The sequence below is a fragment of the Alosa sapidissima genome, chromosome 18 (genome assembly GCF_018492685.1).
Source record: "Alosa sapidissima isolate fAloSap1 chromosome 18, fAloSap1.pri, whole genome shotgun sequence".
NCBI classification, from domain to species: Eukaryota; Metazoa; Chordata; class Actinopteri; order Clupeiformes; family Clupeidae; genus Alosa; species Alosa sapidissima.
The window spans coordinates 30,363,744-30,380,899 of record NC_055974.1 but is presented as its reverse complement, the minus strand read 5'-3'; the positions used below and the strand labels follow the sequence as shown (position 1 = coordinate 30,380,899).

Here is a 17,156-nt window from a genome sequence, read left to right as displayed (position 1 = left end):
TGAGGGGTTTGATCTCAGTGCTGATGCAAGAGCTCTGAAGCCTTCATCTCCAATACTGCAGTGTGACAGACTGTAGAGAGAAGTAGGAGAAATACTTCATCTTCATTTCCTTTTGGACAATAAACATTACTGCCAAATGTACAATACTCTTTGTGTGTGTGTGTGTGTGTGCGTGTGTGTGTGTGTAAGTGAGTGACTAAATGAGTGTGTGTGAAAGGATGTATGTGTGTGTGTTTGTTTGAGTGTGAGTGAGTGAGTCAGTGGTGTTTGTGTGTGTGTTGTGTTTGTGTGAAAGTGAGTGACTAAATTAATGAGCGATTGAGTGAGTGAGTCAGTGGTGTGTGTGTGTGTGTTGTGTTTGTGTGTAAGTGAGTGACTAAATTAATGAGTGAGTGAGTCAGTGGTGTGTGTGTGTGTGTGTGTGTGTGTGTGTGTGTGTGTGTGTGTTGTTTGTGTGTCAGTGTAGCGAAGGGAGAGAGCAGTGACCCCACCCGGTCTTGAACACAGGTTTCCAAACTAAAGGTGCCACTCGTGTATGTGTGTGTGTGTGTCAAATCCACTGATATCAACTGAGTATCTGGTCTTGTGATACTCACTGCAGTTTCTCCAGTTTACAGTTGGGATCCTCCAGAAGAGAAGAAAGATGCTTCACTCCTGAGTCTCCTGCTTTATTCCATCTCAGCTGCAGCTCTCTCATGTGTGAGGGGTTTGATCTCAGTGCTGATGCAAGAGCTCTGAAGCCTTCATCTCCAATACTGCAGTGTGACAGACTGTAGAGAGAAGTAGGAGAAATACTTCATCTTCATTTCCTTTTGGACAATCAACATTACTGTCAAATGTACAATACTCTTTGTGTGTGTGTGTGTGTGTGGGTGTGGCGTGTGTGTATTTGTGTGTAAGTGAGTGACTAAATGAGTGTGTGTGAAAGGATGTATGTGTGTGTGTTTGTTTGAGTGTGAGTGAGTGAGTCAGTGGTGTGTGTGTGTGTGTGTTGTGTTTGTGTGTAAGTGAGTGACTAAATTAATGAGTGATTGAGTGAGTCAGTGGTGTGTGTGTGTGTGTGTGTGTGTGTGTGTGTGTGTGTGTGTGTGTGTGTTGTGTTTGTGTGTCAGTGTAGCGAAGGGAGAGAGCAGTGACCCCACCCGGTCTTGAACACAGGTTTCCAAACTAAAGGTGCCACTCGTGTGTGTGTGTGTGTGTGTGTGTGTGTCAAATTCACTGATATCAACTGAGTATCTGGTCTTGTGATACTCACTGCAGTTTCTCCAGTTTACAGTTGGGATCCTCCAGAAGAGAAGAAAGATGCTTCACTCCTGAGTCTCCTGCTTTATTCCATCTCAGCTGCAGCTCTCTCATGTGTGAGGGGTTTGATCTCAGTGCTGATGCAAGAGCTCTGAAGCCTTCATCTCCAATACTGCAGTATGACAGACTGTAGAGAGAAGTAGGAGAAATACTTCATCTTCATTTCCTTTTGGACAATCAACATTACTGTCAAATGTACAATACTCTTTGTGTGTGTGTGTGTGTGTGGGTGTGGCGTGTGTGTATTTGTGTGTAAGTGAGTGACTAAATGAGTGTGTGTGAAAGGATGTATGTGTGTGTGTTTGTTTGAGTGTGAGTGAGTGAGTCAGTGGTGTGTGTGTGTGTGTGTTGTGTTTGTGTGTAAGTGAGTGACTAAATTAATGAGTGATTGAGTGAGTCAGTGGTGTGTGTGTGTGTGTTGTGTTTGTGTGTCAGTGTAGCGAAGGGAGAGAGCAGTGACCCCACCCGGTCTTGAACACAGGTTTCCAAACTAAAGGTGCCACTCGTGTGTGTGTGTGTGTGTGTGTGTGTGTGTGTGTCAAATCCACTGATATCAACTGAGTATCTGGTCTTGTGATACTCACTGCAGTTTCTCCAGTTTACAGTTGGGATCCTCCAGAAGAGAAGAAAGATGCTTCACTCCTGAGTCTCCTGCTTTATTCTCACTCAGCTGCAGCTCTCTCATGTGTGAGGGGTTTGATCTCAGTGCTGATGCAAGAGCTCTGAAGCCTTCATCTCCAATACTGCAGTGTGACAGACTGTAGAGAGAAGAAGGAGAAATACTTCATCTTCATTTCCTTTTGGACAATCAACATTACTGCCAAATGTACAATACTCTTTGAGTGTGTGTGTATGTGTGCGTGTGTGTGTGTGTGTGTGTCAAATTCACTGATACACTGATATCAACTCAGTGTTTGGTCTTGTGATACTCACTTTAGTTTCTCCAGTTTGAAGTTGGGATCCTCCAGAAGAGAAGAAAGATGCTTCACTCCTGAGTCTCCTGCTTTATTCCAACTCAGCTGCAGCTCTCTCATGTGTGAGGGGTTTGATCTCAGTGCTGATGCAAGAGCTCTGAAGCCTTCATCTCCAATACTGCAGTATGACAGACTGTAGAGAGAAGTAGGAGAAATACTTCATCTTCATTTCCTTTTGGACAATCAACATTACTGCCAAATGTACAATACTCTTTGAGTGTGTGTGTGTGTGTGTGTGTGTGTGTGTGTAAGTGAGTGACTAAATGAGTGTGTGTGAAAGGATGTATGTGTGTGTGTTTGTTTGAGTGTGAGTGAGTGAGTCAGTGGTGTTTGTGTGTGTGTTGTGTATGTGTGAAAGTGAGTGACTAAATTAATGAGCGATTGAGTGAGTGAGTCAGTGGTGTGTGTGTGTGTGTGTGTTGTGTTTGTGTGTAAGTGAGTGACTAAATTAATGAGCGATTGAGTGAGTGAGTCAGTGGTGTGTGTGTGTGTGTGTGTGTGTTGTGTTTGTGTGTCAGTGTAGCGAAGGGAGAGAGCAGTGACCCCACCCGGTCTTGAACACAGGTTTCCAAACTAAAGGTGCCACTCGTGTGTGTGTGTGTGTGTGTGTGTGTGTGTCAAATCCACTGATATCAACTCAGTATTTGGTCTTGTGATACTCACTGTAGTTTCTCCAGGTTACAGTTGGGATCCTCCAGAAGAGAAGAAAGATGCTTCACTCCTGAGTCTCCTGCTTTATTCCCACTCAGCTGCAGCTCTCTCATGTGTGAGGGGTTTGATCTCAGTGCTGATGCAAGAGCTCTGAAGCCTTCATCTCCAATACTGCAGTATGACAGACTGTAGAGAGAAGTAGGAGAAATACTTCATCTTTATTTCCTTTTGGACAATAAACATTACTGCCAAATGTACAATACTCTTTGTGTGTGTGTGTATGTGTGCGTGTGTGTGTGTGTGTGTGTCAAATTCACTGATACACTGATATCAACTCAGTGTTTGGTCTTGTGATACTCACTTTAGTTTCTCCAGTTTGAAGTTGGGATCCTCCAGAAGAGAAGAAAGATGCTTCACTCCTGAGTCTCCTGCTTTATTCCCACTCAGCTGCAGCTCTCTCATGTGTGAGGGGTTTGATCTCAGTGCTGATGCAAGAGCTCTGAAGCCTTCATCTCCAATACTGCAGTATGACAGACTGTAGAGAGAAGTAGGAGAAATACTTCATCTTCATTTCCTTTTGGACAATCAACATTACTGCCAAATGTACAATACTCTTTGAGTGTGTGTGTGTGTGTGTGTGTGTGTGTGTGTAAGTGAGTGACTAAATGAGTGTGTGTGAAAGGATGTATGTGTGTGTGTTTGTTTGAGTGTGAGTGAGTGAGTCAGTGGTGTTTGTGTGTGTGTTGTGTATGTGTGAAAGTGAGTGACTAAATTAATGAGCGATTGAGTGAGTGAGTCAGTGGTGTGTGTGTGTGTGTGTGTTGTGTTTGTGTGTAAGTGAGTGACTAAATTAATGAGCGATTGAGTGAGTGAGTCAGTGGTGTGTGTGTGTGTGTGTTGTGTTTGTGTGTCAGTGTAGCGAAGGGAGAGAGCAGTGACCCCACCCGGTCTTGAACACAGGTTTCCAAACTAAAGGTGCCACTCGTGTGTGTGTGTGTGTGTGTGTGTGTGTGTGTGTGTGTGTGTGTCAAATCCACTGATATCAACTCAGTATTTGGTCTTGTGATACTCACTGTAGTTTCTCCAGGTTACAGTTGGGATCCTCCAGAAGAGAAGAAAGATGCTTCACTCCTGAGTCTCCTGCTTTATTCCCACTCAGCTGCAGCTCTCTCATGTGTGAGGGGTTTGATCTCAGTGCTGATGCAAGAGCTCTGAAGCCTTCATCTCCAATACTGCAGTATGACAGGCTGTAGAGAGAAGTAGGAGAAATACTTCATCTTTATTTCCTTTTGGACAATAAACATTACTGCCAAATGTACAATACTCTTTGTGTGTGTGTGTATGTGTGCGTGTGTGTGTGTGTGTGTGTCAAATTCACTGATACACTGATATCAACTCATTGTTTGGTCTTGTGATACTCACTTTAGTTTCTCCAGTTTGAAGTTGGGATCCTCCAGAAGAGAAGAAAGATGCTTCACTCCTGAGTCTCCTGCTTTATTCCAACTCAGCTGCAGCTCTCTCATGTGTGAGGGGTTTGATCTCAGTGCTGATGCAAGAGCTCTGAAGCCTTCATCTCCAATACTGCAGTATGACAGACTGTAGAGAGAAGTAGGAGAAATACTTCATCTTCATTTCCTTTTGGACAATCAACATTACTGCCAAATGTACAATACTCTTTGAGTGTGTGTGTGTGTGTGTGTGTGTGTGTGTGTAAGTGAGTGACTAAATGAGTGTGTGTGAAAGGATGTATGTGTGTGTGTTTGTTTGAGTGTGAGTGAGTGAGTCAGTGGTGTTTGTGTGTGTGTTGTGTATGTGTGAAAGTGAGTGACTAAATTAATGAGCGATTGAGTGAGTGAGTCAGTGGTGTGTGTGTGTGTGTGTGTTGTGTTTGTGTGTAAGTGAGTGACTAAATTAATGAGCGATTGAGTGAGTGAGTCAGTGGTGTGTGTGTGTTGTGTTTGTGTGTCAGTGTAGCGAAGGGAGAGAGCAGTGACCCCACCCGGTCTTGAACACAGGTTTCCAAACTAAAGGTGCCACTCGTGTGTGTGTGTGTGTGTGTGTGTGTGTGTGTGTGTGTGTCAAATCCACTGATATCAACTCAGTATTTGGTCTTGTGATACTCACTGTAGTTTCTCCAGGTTACAGTTGGGATCCTCCAGAAGAGAAGAAAGATGCTTCACTCCTGAGTCTCCTGCTTTATTCCCACTCAGCTGCAGCTCTCTCATGTGTGAGGGGTTTGATCTCAGTGCTGATGCAAGAGCTCTGAAGCCTTCATCTCCAATACTGCAGTATGACAGACTGTAGAGAGAAGTAGGAGAAATACTTCATCTTTATTTCCTTTTGGACAATAAACATTACTGCCAAATGTACAATACTCTTTGTGTGTGTGTGTGTTGTGTTATGTTTGTGTGTAAGAAAGGAGAGAGCAGTGACCCCACCTGGTCTCAAACACGGGTCTCCAAACTAAACATGCAACTTGTGTTTGTGTGAGTGTGAGTATGAAAAAAATGTTACTCTTGACTTAATAGTAACCCTTTAGATGTGAGTTAATGTAGTGTGTGTAGTGTGTGTAGTGTGTGTAGTGTGTATAGTGTGTGTAGTGTGTAGTGTGTGTAGTGTGTGTTTGGTGAGCTTGGAGGGGACAGACACAGCGCTGTTACTCTTGACTTAATAGTAACCCTTTAGATGTGAGTTAATGTAGTGTGTGTAGTGTGTAGTGTGTGTAGTGTGTGTAGTGTGTGTGTGTAGTGTGTAGTGTGTGTAGTATGTAGTGTGTGTAGTGTGTGTTTGGTGAGCTTGGAGGGGACAGACACAGCGCTGCAGCAGAAGGGTCAAATCCCACACACACACACACACACACACACACACACACACACACACACACACACTGCCCATTCCCACCACACTGCACACACACACACACACACACAGCCCATTCCCACCACACTGCACACACACACACACACACTGCCCATTCCCACACACACACGCTGCCCATTCCCACACACACACACACACACACACTGCCCATTCCCACACACACACACACACACACACACACACACTGCCCATTCCCACCACACTGCACACACACACACACACACACTGCCCATTCCCACACACACACACACACACACACACACGCTGCCCATTCCCACACACACACACACACACTGCCCATTCCCACCACACTGCACACACACACACACACTGCCCATTCCCACACACACACACACACACACACACACACACACACACTGCCCATTCCCACACACACACACACACACACACTGCCCATTCCCACCACACTACACACACACACACACACACACACACACACACACACACACACACACGCTGCCCATTCCCACACACACACACACACACACGCTGCCCATTCCCACACACACACACACACACACACACACACACGCTGCCCATTCCCACACACACACACACACACACACACACACACACGCTGTCCATTCCCACCACACACACACACACACACACTGCCCATTCCCACCACACACACACACACACACACACTGCCCATTCCCACCACACACACACACACACACACACACACACTGCCCATTCCCACCACACACACACACACACTGCCCATTCCCACCACACTGCACACACACACACAAATCACACACACACGCTGCCCATTCCCACACACACACACACACACACACACACACGCTGCCCATTCCCACACACACACACACACACACACACTGCCCATTCTCACACACACACACACACACACACACACACACACACACACACTGCCCATTCACACACACACACACACACACACACACACTGCCCATTCCCACCAGACTGCACACACACACACACACTGCCCATTCCCACCAGACTGCACACACACACACACACTGCCCATTCCCACCAGACTGCACACACACACACACACACACACACACACACACACACACACACACTGCCCATTCCCACCAGACTGCACACACACACACACACACACACACACGCTGCCCATTCCCACCAGACTGCTGTTTGCAACATCATTACTGCTACCATGATTAGACCCCCCCCCCCCCCCACACACACACACACACACTGGACAAATGCATCATACTGCACACACACACACACACACACACACACACACACACACACTGGACACATGCATCATACTGCAGACACACACTGGACACATGCATCATACTGCACAAATGAAGCCACAGAACTGATTATTATGGGATACTGAAATGTCTTACCTGAGTGTCTCCAGTGTACAGTGTGGGTCACCCAGTCCACTACACAATTCTTGGACCCCAATATCTCCAATACTGTTGGCACTGAGGTCCAGATTTTTCAGCTTTGAAGATGCTTTGGTGAGGACAGATGCCAGACCTGCACAGCTCCTCTCAGTGAGCCCACAACTGTTGAGCCTTAAGGGGAAAACTTCCACCAGTTAACAGACTCTCTGGAGAGGACTTTGATACCATAAGTACATTAGTGTTGTTGTGGCTCTGTATCATACTTAATATCAACATAAATGTTATTAACCCCCCCCCCCCACACACACACACACACACACTTCTGCATATAACTATTGCTATCCTACTCACAGAGCCTTTTGGGATTCCTCCACTACTGGCTGCAGCCTTAAGAGACATTCATCAGACCTGATGTACTTCTTCAAGTCAAACACATCCAGCTTTTCTTCTGATGTCAGAAGCACAAACACGAGAGCTGACCACTGGGTAGATGAGAGTTTGGCTGCAGAAAGTGTCCCTGCACTCAGGAAGCTCTGGACCTCCCCCACTAAGGAGTGATCATTGACTTCATTCAGACAGTGGAAGAGGTTGATAACTCTTTCTGATGATGGCATCTCCCTGATCTTTGTCTTAATGTAGCTGACTATTTCCTCTTTGCTTTCATGTTGTACTTTCTTTATCAGGCCACTCAAGAGTCTCTGGTTGGATTCCAGAGAGAGGCCAAGAAGAAAACGGAGGAAAAGATCAAAGCGTCCATCTTCATGTTCCAATGCTTTGTCCACAGCACTCTTTTGTAAGGTGGTCATGGGTTTGCCCGTTGTTTGCCATTTCAGAAGCTGAAACACTTTTCTGGGGGGTTGCTGTGGGGACATGAGATCTTTCCCCTCAGTTATTAACATCAGGATCACGTACAAAGCTGCAAGGTACTCCTGGATGCTCAGATGCACAAAGCAGTACAACTTTTCCTGATGAAGGCCTGACTCTTCCTGAAAGATCTGTGTGCAGATGCCACAGTGTACTGCTGCCTCTCTGACATCAATACCACTCTCTCTCAGGTCGTCTTCATAAAAGATCAGGTTGCCCTTCTTCAGCTGTTCGTAGGCCAACTTTCCAAGAGCAAGGAGACTAGCCTGGTTCCACTGTGGATCTGTGTCATAAACTCCTTCAAACTTCAGACTCCTCTGCTTGGTTTGAAAAACAAGGAAATAAGTGTACATCTCTGTCAAAGTCTTTGGAACCTGCTTACCTCCTTCAGTCTTGAGAAGGAATTCAATAACATTAGCAGCAATCCAGCAAAACACTGGTATGTGGCACATAATGTGGAGGCTTCTTGATGTCTCTATGTGAGTGATAACTTTGCTGGCAAGATTCTTATCACTGATCCTCTTCCTGAAGTACTCCTCTTTCTGAGGGTCACTGAACCCTTGTACTTCTGTGACCCGGTCAACACAGTCAGGAGGGATTTGATTGGCTGCTGCTGGTCGACAGGTGATCCAAATGAGAGCAGAGCGAAGCAGATTCCCCTTGATGAGATTTGTCAGCAGCACATCCAATGAAGTGACCTCTGTCACTTTAGTCAAAATTTCATTTTTCTGAAAGTCTAGTTGGAGTCGACACTCATCCAGACCATCAAAGATGAACAACACTTTGTACTTCCCCTGGCTAGGAAAAGATAACAGCTTAATATCTGAGAAAAAGTTGTGAAGAAGATCCATCAAAGAGAGTTGTTTGTCTTTCATTCTGTTGAGCTCCCGAAAAGGCAGTGGAAATATGGAGAGGATATCCTGGTTTTCTTTCCCCTCAGCCCAGTCCAGGATGTACTTTTGAACCGAGACAGTTTTGCCAATTCCAGCTACTCCCTTTGTGATGACACTTCTGATTGGTTTGTCTTGGCCAGGTAAGGGCTTGAAGATGTCTCTGCATTTGATTGATGTCTCCTGTCCAGCTGATCTCTTGGATATGGACTCAATCTGCCTGACTTCATGCTCCTCATTTACTTTCCCACATCCTCCCTCTGTGATGTAGACCTCTGTGTAGATCTTTTCCAGCAGAGCAGAGCTCCCTTGCTTGGGTATTCCGTCAAACACACTCTGGTACTTGTTCTTGAGATTTCTCTTCAGCTCAGTCTGCCACACTACAGGAAGTTCAACTACAGAAAAACATAAAACAAAATAATGTTAGCCAGCCACTAATACTAAAGACAAAATATGTCCAATGTGTCTTTTACACCAATATGCATTTTAGTGCCTTATTGATGTTTAAATGCAAATGGAAATAAATATCTACAGTACTTAGTAGTATAGTACATTACTGGGTCGTTTAAGAGGGGTCTAAAGACATTCCTGTTCAACATGCACTTAGGGTTTGTATAATATTGTTGTATTTCCATTAGGCTTTTGATTAATTTGACATTATTGTTTATTGTTGATATTCTCCTTAATATAGTCTTACCATGTCATTGTTTTGTTTTATATTATTGATTGAATGGACACTATTGTTTATTATTGCTATTCTCCTTATTATAGTTTGACCAACATTCTAATCTGTTCCCTGGTATATTTTAAATATTATGTTGTTTTTTGTATTTGTGTGTTGCTTTTGGACAAAGGTGTCTGCAAAGTCCCATAACCATAACATCATAACATACCCAACATAAAATGCAAAACACCGACACCAGAAATAGCTGTTTTCTGTTTCTCTAATGTAGCTCTCTGATTTTATTTATCAAACCAATAGGAAATGCAAATAAAGGAACATTTCATACCTTCTTGCAGTTTGTCAGCAATATTATTCTGTTTCATGTTCCTCAGGAAGTACATTGTCATCTTGAGAGCCCCTTCTCTGGCATCACTCTCATCCTGCTCTTTACCCTCAACGTTTTCTTGGTAATCTGGACTCAGAATCTTCTTGAATCTCTTCAGCTCATTCTTCACAAAGTCCATTATCTTCTCCTCAAGCACCTGGTATACAAATATGTTGGTTATACTTTGCATTGCAATACCCAGGTTTTGAATGCCATATGTTTGTTGTTCTGTACTGTAACATGTAAAAGGTGTATATCAGTGCAGCAGGTTGTGGCTGCATCCAAACCTGGAATATGTGCTTGAGGTCTCCCTGGTCACTGACAGCATCTGATTTGCATTCTTCCATTTGGCCACTTAGTATTTAAAGCAAAACAAAACCACAAATCGACTTCCATTAGTTGTACATATGCATGTCTTTATGGGTAAAGGACATTTCCACGGTTCTTATGCTATTGGAGTCTATGGCAGGCCCAACTCTATGGTAAAACATTCTATAATGCTGGTTAATAAAGCTTGGATGTATCAAAACAAAACTTGGTACAGAGGGTCCCCGTTAAAAATTGACACTTCATTCACGATAATGGTGATTCACGCAGCTGGGTGGCGTTCAACGGTCGAACCGGACGGCGCATTCGACAGCAAGGGCTGTGATTGGCCGAGTTTTCAGTGCGTTTCTCTGTTTTTAGCAGCCCCTGCAACATGCTAATCCACTGTAGCCTAAGCTTTGTACATAATGTTAAACATAGTTTTGTATTCAGTGGCAAGATTTCTTGATTGTATAGTGTATTGTAATGTTTTAAAATGAGAGCTTCGTCAGCTGGCAGTAGGCTACTTTGTCGGTAGTCATGAGAAGTTCGCTTGCTAACAGAACATAAAAATGCTGCCCAGAAACCTTGTGAATAGTTCTGACACTAACGAGGTTGAAATATAGCATTTGCCTACAGCATCTCCTTAACAGTAAAGTTAACAAAATGACAGCATTCATATGACAAAGGAAAACGAATCCGGTCACTCAAGACTGTGCCGCAGCCGTGGGGCAGAAGACGCTTGGTGGCCGTCCACAACGTTATAAACTTAACCTAAATAGCCGGCTGCTGTAAGCTACAATCGGATTTTATTGTATACCCCTGTTGTCTCAATGATGATAACATCTCATTTCCGACTATATTTCAAAGTGTGCCGTTCATTTGCATTATTAACATAACATCGTATTTTGTAATTTTTGGCGAAGACATGCATTCCGTTAGGGATATTGAACATATTTAACATTCTCTAACCATCGTGATTTCGAATTGGTGCAGTTGTCAGCACAAAAAATCATTTTATTCTTTTGCTCTTTTGCATTGCTCTATGCTGTTCTATGGTGCTTTCTGCCTCTTGGTTGCGCACGCATGTTTTCGTGACGTTTCATAGAAATCCATATATAATGAGCGCATAAAACGACTTGTTGACGTTTTGGGACATTAATCCAAAGATTGTTAAGGCGGAGCAAGATACTTCGTCGTAGTTCATGTCTATGGGCGCGAAATGGGGATCGAATCCTGTCTGCATAAAGAGGCGTGTCGATGACGTATTGACGAGCGTAAGTTGCAACCGGCCAACAGCAGCGGCATAAATAACCGGCGCACACCTGATATAAGGTTGATTTTCTCCAGACTGGATTGCTCAAAAATGCTAAAAATGTACCTGAAATGTTCAGAAGGGTTTGAGGATCATGAAAATGTGCCCGAAATTCACATTCCTAACTCTATAGAACCAAGACCTTAGCATATGTGGTGAAATTCTGAGCTATGCCCATAGACTTCAATGGAGCAGTCGCTGCCTCTGCTCTGCATAAAGGGGGATTTTGACCCCCCCCTCGTGCGATCCGGGTTCCCGGAAGTGGCTCCTGATGAAATATCTTGCTCCGCCTTAACAATCTTTGATTAATCTACATGTAGGCTACGTTAAGCTTTAAGGATTGTATGTCCTTAATTTATTTATATAGGCCTATTTAGGCTACTTGCGCAAACCCTGGATACTTTTATTGCCACACAACAATATTGGTGGTATTTGTTACATTAGCTTCAAAAGGCACCGCTTCAGAAAGCTGCACTGCTTGTGAAAGAAGGGGGTGGGGGAGGGGAGCTTGCAGCCAAGTGTCGGAAAAATGCATAGCCTACAACACAGAACCCGCTTCTCGCACTAGTCACTGACAGTAGACACGCTTCCAGCCTAATGACTTTCACACATTTTGCAGAGAAAGCTCGAGTAGCCGAGAGAGACGCCGAGAATGATCGGTTGAAAGCGGAGGTCAAAAACCTCAAACGAGAGCTTCAACAACTCCGAGAGGCAGCCACTTGGAGAGCCACAGAGACATTTTACAGGAGATGAGAGCTGGAATCGGAGAACTTCAGGCGACGATACGTGAGCAGAGAAGTTATTCGACGCCTGAGAGACCAATCCCCAGGTGCACCTCGACACCAGCTCCAGAAACGTCCTCCTTGCAGATATCTCCATTGGCCCTCTCCGTCACACTCAACGACAGCATCCAAGTTCCTAGTCAACACGCAGACGTGACCTTGCGTGATGTTGGTCCCGAAGACCACGCTAAGATTCACCAACAGAGCTACGGCCAAGTGGGCAGATACGGATGCCTGCTCTTCAGGTCCATCGTCACAGAGGAACACTATAAAGCCTGGAGCAAAACCACCAACTGGGCTGGAGCGAAGGGCAAGCGAGCACTGCCGCAAAATGTGAAAAACTTTGTGGTCTCAACACTACAACGAAAGTTCCCTGCTATGGGGAGGAGTGAACTGAAGGACTGCATCAATAAGATCAACGAATTCCTCCGCACAACACGCAGATCTTCCCAGGGATTCAACGTGCTTTAAATTTAGACTGTAGAATGTAGAATGTAGACTGTTCATTATTTCAATAAATATGTTTTCTCTGAAGCACTTTCCCGACTTCGTCTTTCTATAGGCTAAGCATATCATGGAGATAGAGTAGAAAACTGGATTTAACTAAACAAATGTAACTAAGTAAACTGATTGTTTACTCTACAGTAGGCTATGTTCCCCCTCTCAGGCTGTACAATAGGCCTATTGAAAGTAGGCTAATGAGCTCAATAGGCCTTTATCACGGCAGCCCACGGGCAGCTGAAGCAGGGCTGTTCAATTTCCTGTTGGCAGGCAAACCACAGGTGTTCCTAAAAACATTAACGAGGCCTCTGGTTGAAGTAACTGTGGCCGAATCTGACACTTAATTAGAAACACCTGTGCTCACACAGGAACAGGGCTGTTCACTTCCTACTTCGGCTGCCGTGATAAAGGCCTATTGACACGTTAGCGCTTCCATTAGGAAACTTTCGTTGCAGACTTTCACAACTGATTGTTTAGCCTACAGTAGCCTACTGTAGGCCTACTCTACAGTAGCCTAGGCTATAGGTTATGTTCCCCCTCTCAGGCTGTACAGTAGGCCTATTGAAAGTAGACTAATGAGCTTAGACACATTAGCGCTTCCAGCCTAATGACTTTCACACATGAATGATTTACAGTAGACACATTAGCGCTCCACGCAGTGGCGTAACTAGGCCTAGTAGGTGCAGCAAGTGCAGTCGCACCAGGGCCTGTGACCTCCGTCGCTACCCCCGCAATGCAATTGCTGGAAAATTCTATACCGGTCCTTTCTGACTACCTGCGTGCCTTTGGCCAGGCCAAGGCTACAGCGCAGACACTCGCAAATAAATGGGGGTTCAGAGTACATTTGAAAATGTTAGAGCACGGAGAGTGAAGCGTCACTCTGACGAACTATCGGAAGATGAACGCTTAACCGATGCAGAGAGATACTTCAAAGTGCAGGTATTTAATGCAACTCTGGACATCATAATCAGTCAGCTCTCCCAAAGATGTGCAAGCATGCGGAAAACTTGTTATGTGGTTGAGTCTTTACGTCCTATGATCCTTCAACTCGCAGGTGATGATGAACTGCTTGAAAAGGCAGTACTGTACGTTTGTCAGACCATTATAGCATGGACATTGCACCGACATTCCCAACACAACTCCTCTCATTTAGGTCTTGCTTTAAAGCAGAGATTTCACAGAAGTCATCTATTTTTCAACTTGCCAAAAGGCTGGTGGTAGATTATGACAGTGTAACATCCACATTCGGGGAAGTGTGTACTGCTCTCATGTTGTTTCTACATTGCCTGTGACTGTGGCAACAGCTGAGCGATCTTTTTCCAAATGTTCAACAATTGCTGGTGTACAGGCTATAATCAATTAGCTAAATCATTTGTCCAGCTGTTTAAACATTTTTTCGTGTTACATTCAAACGCAAAAGGTGCTTTGATATCTTTTTTGTTTAAACGTCGGCAAGCAGGCATGCTGCGGTTGCAATGAATGAGGATAATTGGTTTTATCTGCGGTGTTATTTTTTGCATTTTGAATATGACTCGCTCCAGCACGTCTACTTTTTTGCACGGTGCTTTCTTAAAGGAGCTGCACCATCTTACAACAATTGCATCTACATTTTCATATTAGAATGTTTTGTCAAGTGTAAGCTTAAACTACCGTGATCAAATTAAGTTTCCGTGCCCCCGCTGAAAGTCTCTTATGCTCTTATGCGCTTATCGTTACACTATCAAATCTATAAGTAACCGTGACAAATAGGGTATAAGATATATAAACTCACGCTATTGTATTATCATATATGTTTGGTAATGGCTCAGCTTTCTCTGATTGTTCTACTGACTTGGAAACTGCATCATGGAAGCAGTAAGTCAAGTCTGTAAGCAGTAAGTCTTCAAGAGCTTGAAGACCCAGCTCTTTAGAGAACATCTACTCTCATAGCAACACTTACAACAAGTCTTACTGATCCTAGCACTCACCAGCCGTTTTAAACTGACAAGCAACTGTTAAAAACAGCACTCACCGACGCACTTATTCTTACTGTACTCTAATGTTTTTTTTTAAACTGTCCTAAAATTGTGAGAATTGTTCTAAAACTTACTGTTTACCATGTTGTTAGTCGCTTTGGTTAAAAAGCGTCAGCCAAATGTAATGTAATGTAATGTAATGTAAAAGTCGCATCAAAAATAGTAGTGGCAGAACTCCAAAGTGACACCTTGTGGTTGTTTGTGTCAACTGCAGTTTGTGCCATTTCTGCTGAGAAAATGGGGATCGTGATTCCTGAAGGAACCCGTCCAAACTTAACGGGGACCCACTGTATGTGGTCAGTGACCCATTTAGAAGAATACACATACATTTTGCATCATTTGATCAGTTGCAAGGTTGCACTTGTAACTGTCCATGTAAAGAGATACTTTTGCATCTAGTAATACAGTAAGAGGTACCAAAGCAGGAAATAAGTCATATCAACGTTGAGAGGTGTAAAACACCTTTACAGGGCACCGACTTTATCCCATAGAGTCTATGGAGCTACAGCTGTGTGTCAGACTCTCTGTTTGTGGTTTGTCCTCCTAGTGTTTTGTCTATTTGTCCCCCTCTGCAGGAGCTGTTGTGTACCACTGCTGTCGGTCTGAGTCTCCGCCCTTCCTCTGTCTGCTCCTGGTTCTCACCTGCTCACCTCTCACCTGCTTCCACTGGTGTCTCTGATCTGCCTACCAATCAGCCTCAATCAGCCTGCATCTGATTGCAATTTCAGCTTTAAAATCCCCATTACCAGTCTGCCTCCCTGTCAGAATGTTCCCGTAGCAGTTCTCGAGTGCGACCTGCCTGCCTGCCTGCCTGAGTTTTTGCCTGCCTGGTTTTGACCTCTGCCTGATTTTCATCGGCTGTGTTCTCTGCCTGAAGATTTAGTACTTTTGCCAAGTTTTTTCTGTTTTTTGCCTGCCTGTGTTTTGTTGCCGGTGAATGAAGACTGGCCTACTGCCGTGAAGGAGGATTGACTTTTGTGTTTCACCTGCACCCTCTCTGGAGTGTCCAGTTGCCTGTGCCCTGTTCTCCTGCTGGGGTTTTGCCTTCTACGACTGTTTCTTTCTGAACAGTTTTTTGTGCTTTTTCTGAAGGCTGCTTTCTGTTGAAGATTGGCCCAGTGTGTTCCCTGTGGATTACTCTCAGGACTGTGGAAGCTCTGTTTTTTGTCTCTGTTAATAAATCTCATCTGAGTCAATTCTGGGTGTTTGTCATATCTGAACCTGAGTCCCACTCTCTGAAAACGTGACAGTGTGTGTGTGTTTGTTTGTTTTGAAAGAGAATAAGAGCAAGAAAATGTCAATGTTGAAAGTGAACTGTGCTTTGTCACTTTCTGACTCGTCCGGCTTCACTGGTGATAGGACTGGTCACAGGTGAACCCGCACATCACTATTACCTACAATCCACAGCAGCTCTGTGCAGCGCATGATCAGGTACACACACACACACACACACTAGGGATGTTAATCGATGACTGTTTGACCGATGGTTGACCGTATCAACCTTAACCGATCAAAGTTGTCCGTAGTTGGTTAAAAAAAAAATTATCTCTAAATTAGGCTATTATAGACAGTGGATTAAATGCAACTACAGTTGGCCATCTCATTCCAAGATCTTTTTGTGTGAAGAGAACAAATTATCTCTCATAACTCGCCTGTTTGTACTTAACAAACCAATAAAAACATTTGGCGCGAGGTCACAGCATTTGGGTTTGCACGCTCACAAGGTTTGCGAAAAGTAAAGGCTACAGGCTAAAACACTTGAGGTTAGAGCCGGGGCAGACGACAGGATGAAGCGTACAAAGACCATTTCATCAAAAAGAATGACACAGATGTAGTGGCCCATCTTCTGTCTGACTCACGTCACGTTAACCCATGCATTAAACCACATGTCACTGCTTGAACATACTGGTAGTTCACGTTGACAATGGAGAAAACGCTTAGCTTGTTTCGTTTAATGACAGAAATTAAGTTTGGTGCCAACATGTTGTAGAAACACAAACCACATCAGACGTGTTGTAGGGATATCTAGACATGTTGTAGGGATATCTATAGACGTGTTATAGGGATATTTCTATAGACGTGTTGTAAGGATATCTAGACGTGCTGTAGGGATATCTATAGACGTGTTGTAGGGATATCTATAGACGTGTTATAGGGATATATCTATAGACGTGTTGTAAGGATATCTAGACGTGCTGTAGGGATATCTATAGACGTGTTATAGGGATATATC

The 17,156-nt window shown here is 44.2% G+C and overlaps 1 protein-coding gene and 2 long non-coding RNA genes across 32 annotated transcripts in view; 2 read left to right on the top strand and 1 right to left on the bottom strand.

The window, feature by feature from the left end:
* Window positions 1-16,119, top strand: part of LOC121689858 — a 17,145-nt gene extending 1,026 nt beyond the window's left edge. The window contains exons 1-3 of one of the 4 annotated variants that reach the window (XR_006024895.1): window positions 2,603-2,616; window positions 10,012-10,164; window positions 15,499-16,119. This is a non-coding gene — a long non-coding RNA (uncharacterized LOC121689858). Of the gene's footprint in view, window positions 1-2,602; window positions 2,617-3,107; window positions 3,126-5,161; window positions 5,238-10,011; window positions 10,165-15,498 lie in introns of those variants that run through there. The other 3 variants (XR_006024898.1, XR_006024897.1, XR_006024896.1) reach the window with 3 other exon arrangements.
* The window catches only part of LOC121689804 (NLR family CARD domain-containing protein 3-like), a 120,801-nt gene that overhangs the window by 60,427 nt on the left and 43,218 nt on the right, over window positions 1-17,156 (bottom strand). For 17 of the 27 annotated variants that reach the window (XM_042069997.1, XM_042069982.1, XM_042069981.1 and 14 more), the window contains 14 exons: window positions 10,292-10,358; window positions 9,966-10,161; window positions 7,553-9,350; window positions 7,199-7,372; window positions 5,052-5,225; window positions 4,350-4,523; window positions 4,001-4,174; window positions 3,289-3,462; window positions 2,940-3,113; window positions 2,236-2,409; window positions 1,887-2,060; window positions 1,256-1,429; window positions 597-770; window positions 1-70 (listed from right to left, as the gene is read on the bottom strand). The exon at window positions 1-70 is cut by the window's left edge and continues 104 nt beyond it. In XM_042069997.1, coding sequence (XP_041925931.1) covers window positions 1-70; window positions 597-770; window positions 1,256-1,429; window positions 1,887-2,060; window positions 2,236-2,409; window positions 2,940-3,113; window positions 3,289-3,462; window positions 4,001-4,174; window positions 4,350-4,523; window positions 5,052-5,225; window positions 7,199-7,372; window positions 7,553-9,350; window positions 9,966-10,161; window positions 10,292-10,358 — 3,871 coding nt within the window. The remainder of the gene's footprint in view (window positions 71-596; window positions 771-1,255; window positions 1,430-1,886; window positions 2,061-2,235; window positions 2,410-2,939; window positions 3,114-3,288; window positions 3,463-4,000; window positions 4,175-4,349; window positions 4,524-5,051; window positions 5,226-7,198; window positions 7,373-7,552; window positions 9,351-9,965; window positions 10,162-10,291; window positions 10,359-17,156) is intronic. The other 10 variants (XM_042070008.1, XM_042070002.1, XM_042069991.1 and 7 more) reach the window with 9 other exon arrangements.
* On the top strand, window positions 429-1,404 carry LOC121689863. The gene is made up of 3 exons (XR_006024903.1): window positions 429-522; window positions 611-782; window positions 1,270-1,404. It is a non-coding gene; the product is annotated as an uncharacterized LOC121689863 (long non-coding RNA).